Source organism: Ischnura elegans (genome assembly GCF_921293095.1).
Source record: "Ischnura elegans chromosome 13 unlocalized genomic scaffold, ioIscEleg1.1 SUPER_13_unloc_1, whole genome shotgun sequence".
NCBI lineage: Eukaryota > Metazoa > Arthropoda > Insecta > Odonata > Coenagrionidae > Ischnura > Ischnura elegans.
In genome coordinates this window covers 11,395,418-11,415,491 of record NW_025791657.1, presented here as the reverse complement: position 1 = coordinate 11,415,491, position 20,074 = coordinate 11,395,418, and the positions used below count along the sequence as shown (strand labels likewise).

The 20,074-nt window shown below is 36.7% G+C and overlaps 1 protein-coding gene across 1 annotated transcript; it reads right to left on the bottom strand.

Moving 5' to 3' along the window:
• Positions 1-243: 243 nt before the first annotated feature.
• Positions 244-19,029, bottom strand: LOC124172065 (zinc finger protein 37-like). The gene is made up of 7 exons (XM_046551472.1): positions 18,829-19,029; positions 17,986-18,105; positions 16,783-16,914; positions 12,473-12,604; positions 10,892-11,017; positions 9,807-9,879; positions 244-1,496 (listed from the first exon to the last, which is right to left on the bottom strand). The coding sequence occupies exons 1-7, from the start codon at positions 19,027-19,029 to the stop codon at positions 244-246; spliced, it is 2,037 nt and encodes a 678-aa protein (XP_046407428.1).
• Positions 19,030-20,074: the final 1,045 nt, after the last annotated feature.

The window sequence follows — 20,074 nt, the reverse complement described above, 5'->3', positions numbered from 1 at the left end:
TTAGCAAGTGACAGTTGAGAGAACAACTGAGTGAAGGGTGTTTTCGCAAATTCTGCATTAAAAAAGTATCCCTCCTGCGCGCGTTCAAATGTGTCCGACCAGAATTTTGCTTAAAGGAAAAGAATTATCGCACCTTTTGTACGAATAAGAATTCTCCCCTGAGTGTGTACGAAAAAATGTCGCTACGTCTCCCATTCTTGAGAAAGACTTTTCACACTCGTTTCATGAAAAAGGTTTCTTTCCCTAATGCATACGTACATGTCTAACTAAGTGGCTCTTATTCGAAAAACATTTTTCACAATAGTTGCAAGTATAAGGTTTCTCTCCCGTGTGTGTACGGATGTGTCTATTGAGGCTGACACTCAGAGCAAAAGACTTGGAGCAAATGCTACACGAATAAGGTTTCTCTCCCGTGTGCGTGCGTGCATGTCTAACCAAGGTGTTCTTCTCGGAGAAAGACTTTTCACAGTCGTTGCAAGAAAAAGGTTTCTCTCCCGTGTGTGTACGATTATGACGAACTAATTGGACCTTCTTCGAGAAAGACTTTTCACACTCATTGCATGAAAAAGGTCTCTCTCCCGTGTGTGTACGGATGTGTGCATTGAGGTTGCTTCTCTGATTAAAAGACTTGGAGCAAATGCTACAAGAATAAGGTTTCTCCCCAGTGTGCGTACGAATATGTTCAACTAAGGCGCTCTCATCCGAGAAAGACTTTTCACACTCGTTGCAAGTAAAAGGTTTCTCTCCCGTGTGTGTACGAATATGACGATCTAAGTGGGACTTCCTCGAGAAAGCCTTTTGACACTCGTTGCATGAAAAAGGTCTCTCTCCTGTGCGTGAACGCATGTGGGAAACAAGGTCATTATGCAGAGAGAAGGACGTTTTGCAGACTGAACGCGAATAAGATTTCTCTGCGATTGATGATTCTGCTACAGCATCAAAATTATGAGCAACAGAATTACTTTTTGTGTGTTTGATTAGCTCATTTTTGTCGTTGAATGCATCTCTGCAGTGAAATGAATTTTTGTTTGACCTGTTACTGATCCCAGGATTTTTGATCGAGCAATTAGGCATCTCCTCCTTGTCTCCCACGAGGGTCTCACAGCCATTTCTTTCAATTCTATTAAGTCTGATATTCCTAAGGCTATTCATGGTATTTGGTGCATCATGACCACCTTTCTTCCCAAAAAAAGTCTTTGCGCCTCCGGTTCCGCTGATTTTATGTGATTTGTTGTTTCTCGCATTGCATTGTCTATCATCAGGAATTGAGCTATTTGTTTTCATATCAGTATCTGGAGCACCACATTTTTCCAAGTCTTCATCCATCAGGTTTCTTTCTGCCTTTACTAGGGATGCTCCAGAGTTGGAATCAATTTGTGTCACAAAAGCTGAGGGACCAGTGCATTCATCAATTGAATAATTCCTCACATTTCCTTCCGCAGGCAGATATGAAGTTGATGGTGTTTGAATGGGGATTCCATCGTCTGTTTGGAACCCTAGAAAAGAATTTCAAATGACAACTATCACATTCAAACATGATATCTAGGACTCCTAATCCTACCACTCAAAATCGATTTAATGGATGAAAAATGCCATTAATCACGGAGTTAAAATATAGCCTGGCCTGGTCTTGAAACCAGAAACAAAAATAAACAGAAAATGAATGGATGGGAAAAGATTGGGAAAGAAACACATAACACAAAAACGTCTAGGGCAACAGGAATCATTATAACCCATCGTATTAATACATAAGCCAAAACACATGCACACCACACATCTGACTTGCAATTAAAGAAGAAGAAAGAAATCAGGCCACTTTAAAAATTTGTTTTATTTTAAGGCAGACTGTGATTTAAACCTTTTTTCTTTATTTTCAATTGTCCTAAGGTAGATATTTTAAAAAGAGAAATTAATTTACAATTCGATTGAATATCTTATGATTAGCAAATATTTTGTAAATAAAAAATCACTCAATCAACCAATTAAAAAATAAAAATCGTAAATTTTGTGGCACTACAGATGAACATCTACAAAATATATTTTTAATTATTCCTGAATTCGTTTTCATAAAACCATTAAGCATTCAAAGCTAAAAGCAATAAAATAAACAAAATAACGATCTGGTGACCAATTATCCTTAACTGTAATGAGATAAACAATCGTTTGGAGGCGTATCGGGGCTACATATTCCAGGATTGCACGCACGCCTCAGCTTTTATTTACGTTGGGATAGTAGTGATTCCACTCTTTTTCATAATTAGCGTCTTTATTGCTATCTAAGCAATCTTATGCAGAAAATCAAAAGAGATATAAATTCATTGCTCTGCTCTTGCTGGGTCAAAATCCTTTCTTAATTTACATTTAACTACTTTTGATCGTACCAATGTATGAAAGCCTATTTTCCAGCAAATATTTGGGCCAGGGAAACAATAGTGAACTAGTTATCACATGTACTTTTTGGCACCCACAAATCGTTCAACTAACAGAATAACAATATTACAACAATACAGCTGAATTACTAATTCAGTAGGTCCTTTGGGCTGCAAATGCAAAATAATTTCTATAAAAGATAGTTACCATGAAAAACTGTTGCACATGCAGGACCGCTTATTCACAGTTTATAATAGAAAATGAACTGAAAACACTTCCTATTCAGTTGACTATTTAGCAATTCCACTACGAAGAAGATATGTTATATTTAAACGCGACAGGGGAGTGACACCCACAATAAATACTCCCATATCAGCAAAGCTATGAGATAAAGAACCCAGAAGAAGGGTACCTTTAATAAATCGTACGGCTGCGAATCACTGCTTTGTATTTTAGGAGTGCGGATTTCTGTAACTCACTGCAGGGAAAACGGTTGAACTTTGTCCCTTGTAAAGCATCAGCTTAAGGTCTCTTGCACCCCTACTACCCCTCCCTGCAGAGGAGGCAATAAAGCAGGCCACTTGCCAAGGTACCCATAACAGTAACTTAGATGTGTGAAACACTCTGTCCTCGTCAGCATGAGAATATTTGGAGTCTGTGTTTAGCTTTTTTTAGAGTAGAGTTCACTACTCATTTGGGAGACAACTCAACGGTGTGCCCTTCCTTTACGCCTGCTACTGCACTTGAGTCTCTATCTCTATCTCAACACATGTCCATGGACAACTTATAATGTTACCAGTATTTTTTAAACCGAATGTAGTACTTGTTTTCAATAATTTAACCTTCTAAAAATTACTAACCTCTTTTAAGCATTTTTGAATTTTAAACGGATTTGTAGTGTTAATGACAACAAAGTTAGTGAACACAAGGTTCGAAGACTATAACTTCAGAAATTTGTTATTTTTAACGCTAAAATTTCGTTTTCAAAATTGCTTACGCACAGAGAAAAAATGGAGAATTCATTTCAAAGTAAAAAATTTCAATAGTATGTAGTATGCAAAAAAATATATCATCGCAAAAACAATTGACAGTGCAACCACTTCACGACGGAGTACTGGGGAGAGGATATAAATGAGTGGGTGGGTCGGGCTAAACACTTTCGTGCTGGATGTCGGGTGGAGGCGATGGACATTTTCATACGTAGAAGACCAGAACCCTCCCACTCATTTATGATCATCCTCACTGCAGCCAATCTTTTAAAAGAGTAAATTATTGAAAATGAAATACAATTTCTGGTTGAAAAAACATTGGTAATGAAATGAGTTGGCTGCGGATTAATGCTATGACTGGGTAAGTGACTGGAGTGAGGGATAGATACCCAGATGAGCTGGGTCTGAATTCTAAGGGACTAAAATACCCATGCAACTCCCCCCAAAATAGAGCTCCATACAGAAATGTTTAAAATGTCCTAATGCTTCTCGTAGCACAAAAACGTTTTCCAACTGGCAAGAAAGGGTATAGTTGACTGCCCATAACTTTACAGCCTAATACTTAATAAATTCGAAATACAGAGTACGGCCACTGAATGCATCCGACGATTTCTAACTCAGGGTTATCTTCCCTTCCCTCGCATTGGCAGGAGCAGATGTCTAATCGTTTGCATTGAAAAATCCACGACAGCTATGTTGTAATGTTTGTTTTTTCTGTGACATCATCTTGGCCAATCGCCGCGGTGCATTTTGTTCTTCTTTTTTTTTAACGTCTTCTACCTGCTGGTGGTGTATGACATGTAAGAGTGTTTTTTCGAAGTCCAGATTAAAGTCAACCTTGTTGAAGTAAGAATGTGTGTCATTTCATGCGAAATTCACCATGAACAATAGGTTAAGGGCCCAGACAGGCAACCAAGTAGAGTGCAGATTGAAATACTTGTTGAAGGTTGACGAATTCGAGTGAAGTATATCACTGAGCGACTGATTGTGAGGTTTTTCACTAGTCATCATGGCGGACAGTGAGGACCATAACGGCAATTTTATTCCAAAATTGTCTAATGGAAATTATTTCGCCTGGAAGTTGCGTGTGAAGGCGCACTTAATTGATAAACATTGTTGGATTGCGATAGAGCCGGGATATCACGAAATTGAGGAGTTGAACGTTGACCAATTAAGACTTAACTGAAAGGCTATCTCAGTATTATACAAAACCGTAGGTGATGATTTTTTATTAGATATTGAGGACTGTACCCGAGTGAAAGCGGCATGGGCGATTTTAGAAGAAATATATGTCACGTCTACGAAGTTCCATGCTTTGTACGCACTGAAGGAGATGGTCAACGTAAGCAAGACCGAAGACATCAGCATGCAAGAATATGCAGCATCCATTGAAAGACTGAATAAGAAAGTGCAGAGAGGTGGTATTGAGTTCGATGATGAAGTCGTAGCTAATTTTCTGTCGGCGGGACTTCCACTTGATGTATACGAAGTGTTTATTCAAAACGTTCTCCAAGAGCCTCAGCTAACAACGCGGAAGGGGAAGGGACGTTTGCTGGACGAAGAAAGGAGGCGCCTACAACTGAACGGAGAGGAAAATGACCGGACTGCGCTCATAACCTATAAGTAGGAAAGGAAGAGTCGTTCAAGGCCGAAAGGGAAAGGTCAACTTGCTGCAGTGGAGAAGAGGGAAAACAATACCAGGTGTTGTTTTAAATGTAAGAAATCTGGTCATATTAGTAAAGTGTGTCCTGAAGTGCAGTGCTATGCTTGTCAGGAATGGGGACATTGGGCTGCTGACTGTACAAGTAAGAATGTAAGTAAAACTAATAATAATCTTGTGCAAGCGAAGTCAGAAAAGAAAACCATTAGTTGTGTAAGATTGTATGCTTTGTCTGCTCTGAAAGGTCCTAATATGTGGTTGTTAGACTCAGCCGCGACTGAGCATATGACTTCTAAGATGGAATTGTTTTCATCATTCACTCCGGGAGGTGGAAATGTAACTCTTAGTTAAGGTAGTATTAAGGTTTGTGGACGGGGTACTATTGTGCTCAGTATGTCAGAAAAATGTGGTGGTAATGACCTAGAAATGAAAAATGTGTTGTATGTGCCTGAATTAAATTTCAATTTAGTTTCAATTTCCAAACTGAATGGGCACAATGTGAAGGTACTATTTGATAAAGAATGTGCTACTGGTATATTTGATGGGAGCAATGTATTTACGGCATATGTACATGAAGGATTATATGCTCTGGAGGGAGATGTGGTAATTTCTAATGTTGCTCAATCATGTGTAGTGCAATCTGATGATTTCAAGGTCGAGGATGACATTGAAGCAGTGGCATTGAAAGCAGTCAGCATTGATGTTTGGCATCAGAGACTTGGACACTTGCACACAGATGCCATAAAGATAATTCCAGGGTTAGAAAAACTCAAGGTACCTAAATAAAGAGAGAGCTGTGATGTATGTATAGAAGGTAAGATGAAAAACACCATTTTTCCAGTGAGAAGAGACAGAATAACTAGCAAACCATTAGAACTAGTGCACAGTGATTAAATGATTTCTCCCGTTAGATCACACGGTGGAGCAATGTACATGGTAAACTTTATTGATGATTTTAGTAGGTACTCAGTAGTGAAATTCTGTAAGAAAAAGAATGAAGTCTTTTCAAAATTTAAGGATTATAAGGTTGAAGTCGAGAAACTGCATGGCCTAGAATTAAAATGCTTACAGACTGATGGGGGTGGTGAGTATTGTGGGGGTATTTTTGAGAACTTTCTCAGAGAAAATGGGATTGTTCATCGAAAATCTGTCGCATACTCTCCACAACAGAATGGGGTGGCAGAAAGGTATAACCCAACTATTGTAGACATGGTAAGATGCTTATTATTTCAGTCAGGTTTGCCTACATCATTTTGGTGTGAAGCTGCCAACACAGCATGTTTCATATGCAATTTAAGTCCTTCACGAGCGATAAATAATAGAATCCCTTTTCAATAGTGGAAGGGACAGAGAGTGGATAAAGAGTTGAGCAGACAAAGAATATTTGGGTGTGCTGCCTGGTTAGCGAAAAAACAGGGTAAATTCCTACCCAGAGCAGTGCAATGTGTATTCTTAGGATATGAGAACCATGTTAAAGGTTACAGATTGTATAATTGAATGTTAAATTCCAAGAAAACAAGTTTCCCTTCAAAGAAAGGACTACATCAAAAGACAGAATGATGGTTTATGATTGTGACTATGATGATGAGAATTTAGATGTGATTGCAGATGATGATTTTGTGAATGAATTTGGAGATGTGATTGCAGATGATGATTTTGTGAATGAAGTTGGGGATAGGAATGAGGTCATAACTGAAGTTGGGGCCAATGAGAATGATTTGGTTAGTGGCATGAATGATGAAGGTGAGGATTTAGATATTGCCCCATTACGTAGAAGTGAAAGGGAACATAAGGTAAAAAATGTTCTTGTTGCAATTTCTCAGCATTAATATCTGATTTTATTGAGGAACCCTTAAGCCCAGTAGAAGCTTTAAGTGGAGAATATGCTGATGAGTGGAGGGCAGCTATGGAGAGTGAGTTAGAAAGTATTAGAGCTGCAGGTACTTATGTATTGGTAGATAGACCTGTTGATAAGAACATTCTAGGATGCAAGTGGGTTCTGAAACTAAAGAAAAATCCAGATGGCAGTGTGAATAGGTTCAAGGCCAGATTGGTGGCACAGGTGTTTAAGCAAGTTCAGAGTGTAGATTTTCATGATACTTATGCCCCAGTTATCAAAAAAAAGACAATTAGGCTGATGATGGCACTGGCAGTTCAAAACAATTGGGTGGAAGAACACATTGACGTTCTTACAGCATACTTGCACAGAGAACTTACTGAAGAAGTGTAAATGGACCAACCAAGGTTCTTTACAATAGATAAGGGAAAGGTGTGGAAACTTTTAAAAAGCTTATATGGTTTAAAACAAAGCGCTAGGGAGTGGCATGTGACTTTGCATAACGTCTTGAATGATTTGGGTTTGAAGAAGCTGGTAAAGGATCCATGCCTGTATGTGAATGAGAGTGAAGATCAATGTATTGGTATTTACGTTGATGATTTGGCATTTTGGGGGAAGATTGAACAAGTAGAACGTGTTAAGAAAGAATCAGGATGCAAACTCGAGATTAGAGTCCTAGGGAAGATGACACATTTTTTGTCAATGAGTATCAAGTATGGGAACCATGAGATGTTTATTCACCAAACTCCTTACATACAACAAATACTAAAGGAATTCAGACTTGAAGAAGGGAAGGGAGGTCGTCTCCATTAGAGATAGATAGAAATGACAGACATTATGATCAAGAATCCAAAAGGTTCAATGAGTATGTGTACAGGAAAGCTGTTGGTATGTTGTTATATGTAGCCACTACTACAAGGCCTGACATATATTCTGCTGTATGTTAAGCTCGTCAAAGCAATAGTAATCCATCTAATAGAAACTGGCAAGATGTAAAGCACATTATGTTTTACTTGAAAAGGACTTCGGATGTAAAATTGAAATTTTGTCGTTCAGAATGTCCTATTTTGCTGTTTTGTGATGCAGATTTTGCCAATTCCTTGGAGAGAAAATCTGTTACTGTTTACATATCTATGTTTGCAAATGCTCCAGTGAGTTGGAATAGCAAATTACCCAAGAAGTCAGACACTGTATCAGCATCTACTTGCGAAGCAGAGTATGTATCTAAAGCTGATAACATGAGTGCAATGTGGCTTGCTAAGCATTATGGGGATACAGAGCTGTCTAAGCATTTGTAAATAAAGTACAACTTATGTAGAGATTATGTTAAAAAGGGTATTTTAAGATATGAATATATATGTAGTAGTGATAACGTGGCAGATGAATTTCTTATGAAGTTACATCAATATTCAAGAGTGGAATATTGAAAGAATTTTTTTTTGTGTGGACCATTTTTTTGTTTATGATTGTTTGTGTTGCGTAAATGATGTCACAGCAAAGGAGGGAGTTTTGTAATGTTTGTTTTTTCTGTGACATCATCTTGGCCAATTGCCGCGGTGCATTTTGTTATTCTTTTTTTTTAACATCTTCTCCCTGCTGGTTGTATATGACATGTAAGTATTTTTTCGGAAGTCCAGATTAAAGTCAACCTCGTAGAAGTAAGAATGTGTGTAATTCCATGCAAAATTCACCATGAACAATAAGCTATACCTGGCGTTAGGTGTATGGCATGAAAATGCCCGTTGGCTCCGACCCACGTTTGACATGAAAGTGTTAAAAGGGGAAAGTGACTGCCCCTGAATTTACATCCTGCAGTGAGATAGATAAAACTTACAGCTAGAATCATTACCTTACTAACCAAAGTTAGCATGACACCCACTATCAATACTATGCTGTTTTATAACACCAAAATCCTACAATTAAGGGAATGAAACGAAGTTTGGTTGTTCTTAGCCATACTGATTCCATTACTGGCGCATTACTATCGATTTTATATTATGTAAACAGTATTTTCTCCACCAAGGAAGCTTCATGCTTGGCTCTCTGTAAAACCTAAAAAAGCACCATAGCCTATTGTAGGGAAAGAAGGGCGAAAAGGAATGCGCCCATTTAAAATATTTTCCATAATTTTCCCACTAACTTAAAATGGGCCAAAAGCAAAGATAATTTTTCCATTCACATGACCAGTTTCCATATTCACATATTCAATTAAGAATTTTCAATACTCGATTCTCAAGCCAAGTGCTACTTTATGGTGATATGTTTCTATTTTTTTTCAATAAACTGGTCTCAAAACATGGCTGGTTAAATGTTAAAAATTGCAATACAACAAAAATTTTTGTCAGGCATTAAAAATGATACAGATGACCACAAAAGCAAGTAAAGGTAACTCTTCTTCCCTATCAATTTGACACTTAAACCAAAGAAAACAAAAAATATGGATGGATGAATAATAAGTCACAAGAAGGCCACTTTCAGGAAATATGACATCACAGTACCATCCCCCATTCACGGCATGGCATCATGAAATCTAGCAAGGCGTCACATTTGAAATCGGCATCAATTTTTGGGCCCGTTCATGGTGCCAATGGCACGGTTCCATTCCGGAATGAAATGGGTGCTGCGGAGACCATGGTATAATTAGACTCATCTGAAGGCATCCATAGAGACATATGGTTATTTGAAAGCATGCTGGTACACGAGATAGTGGCCAGTGAAAAGACATCCCATCAGAAAGCAGCCTAAGCCTTATCTATATACCGCTATTTGTAGCCCTTGAGAGCACTAACCCACTGATTCCATTGCAGACTCATCGGCCACTATCGCATTCTCAACTATGTCCCTCGTAACAGCAACAGTTGACAAAATAAAAGCATAAACATGTACATCCTCTACATGAACATCATTTCCTCCATGTATAGAGTTATTTGCAATCCTAAACAGTACTCACCAAATGCCTTCGTAGCGGAATCATGGGCAATAGTTGATCTCTCAATTGGGTCCCCATCCTCGCCTAAAGTAAGCTGTAAGTAATCATCAACAAATGAATCATGTATGCACAAAGGATTCAGAAATTTTTTTAAGGATTCACTAAAACTACTTCATGCATCATATTGCATCAAAATTTGGTATTCCTAACAAATATTTTCCACTCACAATAAATCCTTTTTCAACACTCTCAGCAAATTGAATATATTCGCATTTCTTTCAACATCAAAGTGGTCTTTGATTTATGTTATGCCGGCTTTAAAATATTATCTTTATTAGTTAACTCTGCAATTGATGTCATTTTATTTTCATAGGATAATATAAAAAAATTAAAGTTTCTTTGGTAATCACAGAACCAAAATAACATATTTGAAATTAGGCATCCGTGTCAAAAAATGGGATAAAACCTAACGCAGCCACATTGCACAAGAAGATACCGACACTGAAAACTAAATTTTTCAGTGAAAATCATGGAGCCAATAATAAACATATAATATTTGTAAAATGAAAAGTAGGAATTAATTATGAAAAGTGCTCCATGTGAAAATTGAACCTAGAAGTTCCAGGTAGTAGCCACACATCATAACCGCGGGGCTATCGCTCCTACATGAAGGCAGACCATTTATGAGGGAGTAAAATAGACCTGTAAATGTTGACCCCCTTTTCTTGTTTTAGCCATTGGTTATGTAAACCTACATTTGGGTGATTTGTGGGCAGCTTCTAACATATTATATCACTAAAAAGTTTGATTTGAATGTAAGACCTGATATTCTTAATGAGATGATTAATACCAGCATTTTCTTTCGTAAAATATAAGGAAAGCATTATATAACACATAAATAAAACATAAAAAGGAATGAAAACGGTTTCTTTTGAGATATGAATACTACTTCAGGAATTAGAAAATTTGAATCAAATGGGTAACCTTAACAGCTGTGCAGAAAGCTAAACGTCCTACCATTTACAATGAAAAATGTTTACATTTTTACCTACTACATATCGCCATCATCAATTAATTAAATTCCATAGCAAGAATTCCTAATATACCTGGGCATTCTCTTCTAGAGATGATTCCTTCTTTACCCCAATCAGCGTCCACTCCAGGTCTACCACTACTGCTCCTGTGCCCTGAGTTTCCACCTTTTCACCTTGGGAAGCAGTTAAGGTTATGGGCTGCAACATTATGCCAAATCATCATCATACATGATTGAGATACAAAAAAAAGAAATGCTTTTGAGAATTTGTCTTTCGAATAAAATTAAAGTTCATTCAAGATGGATACATTCTTCATGCTACCCTGCAAGCATCCTCAAAGTAAATAATGTCAGCATTTTATATTGTTTATGCTTATGTTTATTAAAGTTACCACTTTAATACAGACTTAAAACCTCTTTTTTGCATTGCAAAATCCCTTCTAAAGCCACATAATGATCCTCAGGGCAATGGTTTCTGGAAATGTTAAACTCCAGATGTAATCCTATTCTTATTAGAAACCTATTTTATGGGAGAAATTTCCATGAGAGTCCAGAGCACAAATGTAATAACACACATTCATGAAAAATTAATAGGGTCAATAAAGGAGAATAATTTATGGTGCTTTGCTAAAGAAGTCAGTTTGTCAAACATTTTGATTAATAAAAATAAGTTACTCAGACTAGATATAACAGGAGGCAATTCCAAGTTAATGAAGAAAGTTATATATACATGAACTCCTTATAGGACAAGAGATGCTTAACTTCAATGGGAAAATATGAAGGTTTATGTTACCCTGGACAAACAATTGATGAGTGGTGTGTAATTGAGCTGTTCTTACTTCCAGGGACTAAATGAAAATTACATAATGTATATTCAAGTAGAACGTCATTAGTTTTCCCAGAAATAACTGAACCTTTAACAACATATTTGCTCAGAAGGTATACAACAGTGCTTTCAAGGATGTGAAAAATTTTTCTGGTATAAATGCAATATATCCGTGATAAATATGAACAACAAAAGACAACTGGAAATGTATACCTCCACTACTGACCATGGTTTCATCACTATCTCATTTTCACTTCACATAACCTTAAAAACTGACAGACATGTTATACTAAGGGAAGCAGAATAACCAGTGATGGATGAAGCGGGAAAGAAATAGTAAGTAGAATAGCACAGGTACAGAGAGCATTCTACAAAAAAAGAATAATCTACTCAGAGCTGAGAATTGAAATACAGCTGTAAGGAAACAATTCATCAAACACTACATATGGAACATATTTATAAATAGTAGCAAGGTTTCAAAATTGACAGCTGAAGAAAAGTCAAAAGAAGAGTGGGAGATAAGATGACTTCTAAAAATCTTAACTTAATCGGCTACATCATGAGATATGATGGCCTAGTAAGAAGAATAGACAGACAACGAGGAGGACAGGTGGACTGAAAGTAGGGAAAAAATGGCTCAATGTTTTAATAAGTCAGGTTATTAAGGATACACAAAAAGAAGAGCATTAACATGAAAAGATAAGCAGATGTTAGTTAAGATTTGAGGACTCTATGAAATGAATTTTAGGAACGTGGGTTTATGATGGCAACATAGTTCATATGCAATTCAAGTTCACTGGAAAATAAATAGTTCATAAATAGTATTACCTGAATAGAAGAGTCTTGATGCACCTGTTTGCTTGTAAAACCATCAGAGCAATCATTCAACACATATTCTTCTTCATCATCGCTTATCTCATAATTTTTAACAGAGGAGCACTCGTACATTACCAGATCACTCTATTGGAAAGAGGAACACACTTTGATACACATTTTCATCTATTGGTGCACAAGCATAAGTGATCATGAACGAAGCTTGAATTACAGGGTGTCTGTAGTAAACAAGTAATCCCTGATCAAGTATTCTGGCCTATTTGTAAAAAACAGAGTAACTTAATTGACTAACAAGATTCAGCCAGTTAACTTATTCTTCCTTCTCATACAATCCAATAAAAGCCTTAAGAAAAGGGAGAAACGACTTCATTGGGTACATAATGAGAATGAATATCTTTTAAAAGTGGGGACTTCCCCTATCATTGTAGTTAACTTCCCAAAAGCAGCAGAGCAAAGAGCACTGAGCTTTTAAGAAGAATGTCATTATCTTGCACGAAAATAACTGAAACCTTTACATACATATTTGCTCAAAAGCTATACAACAGTGCTTTCAAGTGTATGAAATTGTTTCAGGTGTAAATACAATTATTATCTATGATAAAATATGAACAACAAATGATAACTTCCACACTTTCACATATATCTCCACTCCTGACCATGGTTTCAACACTGTCATTTTCATGTCTCATAACCTTAACCCATTTACGGCCAAAGGTGCGAAAACGCACCATTTTTTAATTAGTCCGTTATAAATTATCCACCCCTTTTTTACATAGTTTCTCCATGGTAAATTATTCATTAGATAACAAAATTATTTTTACAACCATTTTCTTTTAAAATTTATGTGTGGATATTTAGTTATCATTTTTCAAGTTTTGTAAATTTCTTGCTCGTCGAGGGCTATCAACTTAATATTTTTTTACAAGTGCCATAAAAATATTTATGAATCAAAACACTCGAATCATTAATGTACTATAAATGCTAAATCACTACAATTTTTTAAAACCATCTAATGTATTTAGAGATACACAATTTTGACAATTGTATTTAATGGTGCGTTTTCGCACCTTTGGCGTTTGGGGGTATGGCAGACTAGGGCAAAGGCACCGTGCGGAGGGACCTTGGCCGCTTACATTGTACACCACCATGAAGTTAATCGTGGAACGGATCTAAGCACTTATAGGTTTCAAATACCATTCTATATTTTTTCTTATCTTATTGGTGTCGCAGCTGTCGATTGGTACAATGTGACTTCATTCTGTCGTTAGATACATTGTGAACTAATGAGCACCCCTGCACAAGACCAGTCGGTTCTTGACTGTGAGTAATGTATACTTTCTCAAACAGCAATGGTCATTCAGAAACAGAACGCCAGTACGAAGACATCCATAGAGTTTACCTTCCAACTCAAGAAGAAGGCTTCAAGAAGGTATATATGCAGGTACACTCCCATAAGTATATACGCAGTAGTAAGGTGTGACGTGTGTAACCGGGTCTTCAGCTTCAAGATCATCGACATTTCTGGCAACGTAAGTGTGAAAAATATTATCTTTTTTATTATTTTTGCAAATTTGCCGATACTAAAACTTATTTACGACTACTTTAGATGGATAATAAAAGAAGGTGTATGTCCACCTGGCCACTTTAGGGGAAACCCTGGATTATGTGGATGAAGCCACGGATGTTGTCTACAAACCACCAGACGTTTACAACTTGACGGATGAAGAGGACATCGATGACAACATTCTAACTGCAGAGCCGATCAGCAACGACGCCGCGGTCACATTTGAAGTGCATCGAGGCGATGGTATAGTGGAGCACTGGCTGAGTGCGCAAGAAGCAGAAGGAAAGCCGTCAGGGCGCCGAAAAAAAGGTATCCAATCCTCAGACAAAATAGACTCATTTCCAAAATGGAAAAAAGGCATTGATGTTAAGTTTTCGTGTCATCCAATATTTAAAGAGAAGGAATATGATGATAATATAAAACTTGAATTTGGAGGCATGTCTCCATCAGATATTTTTCGCCTGTTTCTTGATGATGAGGTTTTGGAGAAATTGGTATTTTTTACAAAAACGTATGCTAGTGATAATAACAGGCATGAGTTTAACAGGCATGAGTTTAACATCAGTATTGTAGACTTAAAAAAATTTCTTGGTATTTAGATTCTCTCTGGGTATCATGTGCTCCCTCAGCAGGATATATACTGGTCTAAAGATGAGGATAAATGCGTTGAATTAGTTCGTAAAAATATGAGTAGAAAGAGATTTAGAAGCATAAAGGAGAATATCCACCTTTCTGACAACTCTTCTCTTGACAAAACTGACAAATTTGCTAAGCTGAGACCAATATATTCTCTATTGGATGCTAAGTTTTTGCAATTTGGAATTTTTTCTCACAACCTTTCCATTGATGAGCAAATGGTTCCGTATTTTGGACGCCACTCAGCGAAAATGTTTATAAAAAATAAACCAGTTCGATTTGGATTCAAATTATGGTGCCTTTGCTCCTCAGATGGTTATCTCTTCCAATTTATTCCATATGGAGGGGCTAAATCAAACCCTGATGGAGTGAAGGTAGGATTAGGAGCTAGCGTTGTTTTGGATTTCTTGAAAATAATTCCTGATATTGCACAGCATCGACTATTTTTTGACAACTTCTTCTCTTCCTGGTCCTTGTTCCAAACACTAAAAGAAAGGGGATCCTTTGCAACTGGAACCATTCGGGAAAATAGGATTAGAAAATGCCCGCTTGAAGACTCTAAGACTCTTGGTGAAAAACCTCGCGGCTCATTTGATTATGCTTTTGACAAGGAATCTGAATTGTCCGTAGTCAAATGGAATGATAGCTCTGTTGTAATTGTGGCTAGTAACACATTGCCAGTTTTCCCTTTAGGTAGCGCGAAAAGATTTAGCCGCAAGGAAAGAAAAGAGGTGACAATTCCCCAACCTCTTGTCATTGGGGATAAGAATAAGCATATGGGCGGAGTAGATCTTCACGACAATTCGAACGCAAATTATAGAATCAAAATCAGAGGGAAAAAGTGGTGGTGGCCATTATTTACTAATTTAATAGATAGTGTGTGTACCAATTCATGGAAAATCTACAGGAATTTGGGCAAAAGATTTCTCAAATTGATTTTAGATCACATATTGCGCTAACTTTGATCAAAGGTGACCGAGTTACAATTGACAATCGCGAAGATATACATACAGAGGGATCAAATCCGAAAAAAGGCAGACCATCTCGTAATTCCTTACCAGAAGACATCAAAAAAGATAATGTAGCCCATATTATCGAGAAAAATGAGTCAAGGAGAAGGTTCAGGCTATGTAAAAACCACACAGTATATGTTTGTGTAAAATGTAATGTGCCCTTACATCCAAAATGTTTTAATAATTTTCATAAATAAAAGGGTTTATATATTGTATGAATATTTATATAATGATGATAAATACTAACTTATGCGTTTTTATGTGGATACAAATAAAACAGTGGAAAAGAAAAAGATTTTGTTCTTTCAAGGTATGTTAACCAAAGTACCCACATTCCGCCAAAGGTGCGAAAACGCACCATTATTTTTTTGGTATAAATAATTTTTTTAGGGGCTCAAAATTTTCAAAATTTCTTTTCTAGTACCTATTGAGCCTAAATATGATGATAAATTTCAAAATTTCTACCGATTATTAACCTTGGCCGTAAATGGGTTAAAAGCACACAAGCTACATGAGGCCTAGTTATCAGTGATGGATGAAGCAAGAAAGAAATAGTGAATAGAATAGCTTTGGCACAAAGAGAACTCTAAAGAAAACGGGAATCTCCACACAGCTGAGAGTAATAATACTAAAATATGGAAAATATTCATTGGACACACTACATTCTGAGCATATTTAAAAATGATAGCAAGATTCTAAATCGACGGCCGCATGAAAGTCATAAGTGAAAGAATTGAAAATGTGTTGCTCATGGATAATGTAGAAGGTAAAAGGGATTGAATGAGGAAGTACCAAGGAAGTACAGAAAATAGATGGAGAAGTCTTCGAAAAAACAAAACTTCATCAGCCAAAGCATGAGATATGATACACTTATAAAGACATTAGTCAAAAGGGAAATGGAGAAATGGATGGGAAGAAGGGATAAGAATGCTTCTAGATGTACATATATCATTAGTTAGATTAATAAGGATTTATAACAGAAAAAGAAAATAAATATTTAAAGATAAGAAAAACCAATTTTAGGAAGATGCCAATCAGTTTATGTGTAAATCAAGGTCAACAGACAATACATAGTTCATAAATAGTATTACCTGACCAGAAATGTCTTGATGAATCAGTTTGCTTGATGCACCATCAGTGCAATCATTGAGTCTATATCTATCTTCATCATCGCTGATATGATCTTCTTTAACAGAAGGGCACTTGTATGTTACCGCATTGCTCTATTGGAAAAAGGAACCTCCATTGATACATATTATAAACAATTGGTACAAGAAGCAAAAGTGATCATGAAGAATGCTTTAATTACAGGATGTCGGTACAAAATAAATTATTCCCAATGAACGATTCTTGCCTCTTAGCAGAAATAGATTTACTTAATCAACCAACAACATTTGGCTAATAATGTTCTTATTGTTTCAATATAATCTAATGAAATTCTTAGTGAGAAGAAGGAACCCCTTTATTGGGAATATCTTGAGAGTAAATAGTTCTTAAAATTGCAGACTTCCCCTGGCATTAAATTAATTTTCAAAAATGAGCAAGGCAAAGAGCACTGATTTCTAAGAAAAAAATATAAATCCAAGAATAAGAAAAATATTAATATTACATTAATAGTGGAAGAGTTTCAAGACTATGAACAACAACAGCAGAAAATTGAGTCAAAGTAAATAAAAATCAGTTCACCTCACTAAAATTTGATGTCTTTTGGTAATGGATTTGCATTGTCAACGTGCAACACCCCATTCAAAAATGGTAAAGGACAAATCCCTAGTCCTTGTTATATATTCCTATTCACTTTCATCACGAACTCCATATCTGATCTGATTCCTGTGAATATCAATCTCTCATAAGGAACAAGCTATGTTGTTCGACCGGGCTAGCAGCTGCATCATGATGTCATGGTCATGCTATTAATCTGTTCCAAACTCAACAGTACTCCTCTCAACTCTCAATTCCTAATCACCCTTCCACTCTGTCAAAACCAGATTTAAATACTGTGTTACACTATCAAAACATTAATAACTGCTCAGTGATGTAATGACAGTGCTCTCACTTGCTCAGTAAATAAATTTGTGCTGTCAGTTTTGCATAAAAAAGCAAAAAAAAGGTTCATTACAATAAATAATTCATTTAAAATTATTCATTCATGAAATGTATGCTGTAGCTGGTCATTATTGATCAGGAGTAGGAGAATGCTTTACGTTTGTTCTAAGAGGTGTTAGGAATAATCCACTAAGGAATGATATTGTGCCGTAGAAAATTAGAACTATAAAAGGCAAAAGTCAACTCACCAATTCATCAGTGGCCAATGGGTCTGACACACCAGTTGAAATTCCTGCTGGATCTGATGTGTACAGCATAGGATAAATCCCTTCACTGAGGTTACCTTCATCCTCGTCTTTCACTTGAAACTGGAAGATAGTAATAGGCTTCAGTCAATTAAAGAAAAAACAATACTAAGCCCATTCGATCATAAAAAATACTCATTTTCTTGAAATCATTCCAGCTGGCCAATGTACTCATGATATTTTTGCGACTCCTGGATCAAACTCCAGAATATCAACGTTCAACTAGGGAGGGAGAGTTATGTCACAAAGGGCGTGTGATTTGAATGAGAGTTTTGGCCACTTACAGCAGAGGCAAAATAGCTGAAACGACAGATTGAGGTTCCACTGTACATTGAATTGTCTTAATATTTTCTTTACCCATGCTTGTAATGAGGTGTTACAACAGTTGTAGCTGGATCCTTCATTGAAATTAAGGAGGAAGATGGCTTAAAACAAGGAGAGGGCAATAATGAGACACAGCCCAGTTATAGCCAAGACAAATGGCTTCAACAGACATTTCACACAGTCATCAACAAGTCTACTCCATCAGATACAAGATATTTCTATCAGAAGATTTCCAGTGTTGTACAAGTGATATTGACTAAAAAAGACTACTGTGGTTCAGTTTTCTGCCTCATACGTTACAACTGGAAAAGGCCTTCAACTGACGGTTGCATTACTTTGAGTGCCTTCCCGTAAATATACTTATATTTTTGACAGACACACCCTCTTTCTTATAGAACGGAGAAATTGGTAAAATGAAGGTGGTTCAAATCAGGTTTCACTGTGTACTAGAACATAACTTACCAACTCATTTTCCCTGGGCTGTACCAGGTCTGGCACAGGAATGTATATTTCAGTGGTTCGGGCTGAGCATGTGAGCTGTGAATTCTTTTCAATCACATCTTGAGTGCAACCCTTAGTCTCCACAGAAGGCCCCGAATTGTCATCAGCTGCCCCTCCTCCTTCAAAACTCTGCAGAAAAAGTAACAGTGAAAAAACACTCATCTCCTTAAAAATACATGCATGGGATGCTCTAAAGTAATACCAAGATGGATGTTAAACATACTGTCTATGTTTTCATATAAAAATGGAGTGGTGTCAGCATGCCTGTTAATCAAGTTTTGGGTCTGGTAAATATGGATCTCTGTGGTCGAATAGGTGATGTCTTAGTCGGCGGGGCAAAAAACATGTTTGTGGTTGTTGATGATTATTCCATGAAGCCATTTTGCTATTTTTTGAAATCCAGAAGTGAAACATTTGATAGATTCAATGAATTTAAAGCTTGGGTTGAGAACAGGACAGATCTAAGGATTAAGGTTGTAAGATCTGACAATGGTCTTGAATTACCTAATCAAAAGTTTGATTCTTTGAAAGGTTACATGGAATAGACCATCAGACTAGCACCCCATACACCCCTGAACAGAATGGTGTGGCAGAATGTGCTAATCGCACAATATGTGTACAGACTAGATGTACATTGTTTGATTCAGGCTTACCAAAGGGCTATTGGGTAAAGACCTGTAACACTGCAGTCCACATTAAAAACTATGTACCACATAGAGCTATTCAAGGTAAGACTCCGCAAGAGTTGTGGGGAGGAAAAATGTCATCATTCAAACATTTAAGGGTTTTTAGGAGTCCTGCATATGATCTTGTTCCTGATCAGAAAAGAAGTAAGTGTGATGCTAAGGGAAAAAGGTTAATTTTGTTGGGTATTGTGAAACAAGAAAATGTTAAAGACAAATTGATCCACATAATCCCACAAAAGTCATTAATGCAAGAAATGATTTCTTAAAAAATTATGAGAGGCCTAATGTAAGGGATGAAAGTGTACCAAATAAGGGTAAGAATGGTGCAGTGTACCATTTTTTATCATTTTATCCTAGGAATGAATCTAGTTTGCCTTTAAATAATGTTAAGTCAATTGGGTTTAATGAGATTAGAATGGAAGGACCAATGACAGAAAGTCAAGATTGTGTTTTGGATGGGGAAGTAGACTCCAATAACGATGTCCTTGGTATTGAAAATTGTGGTGAATCCATTGAAGTCA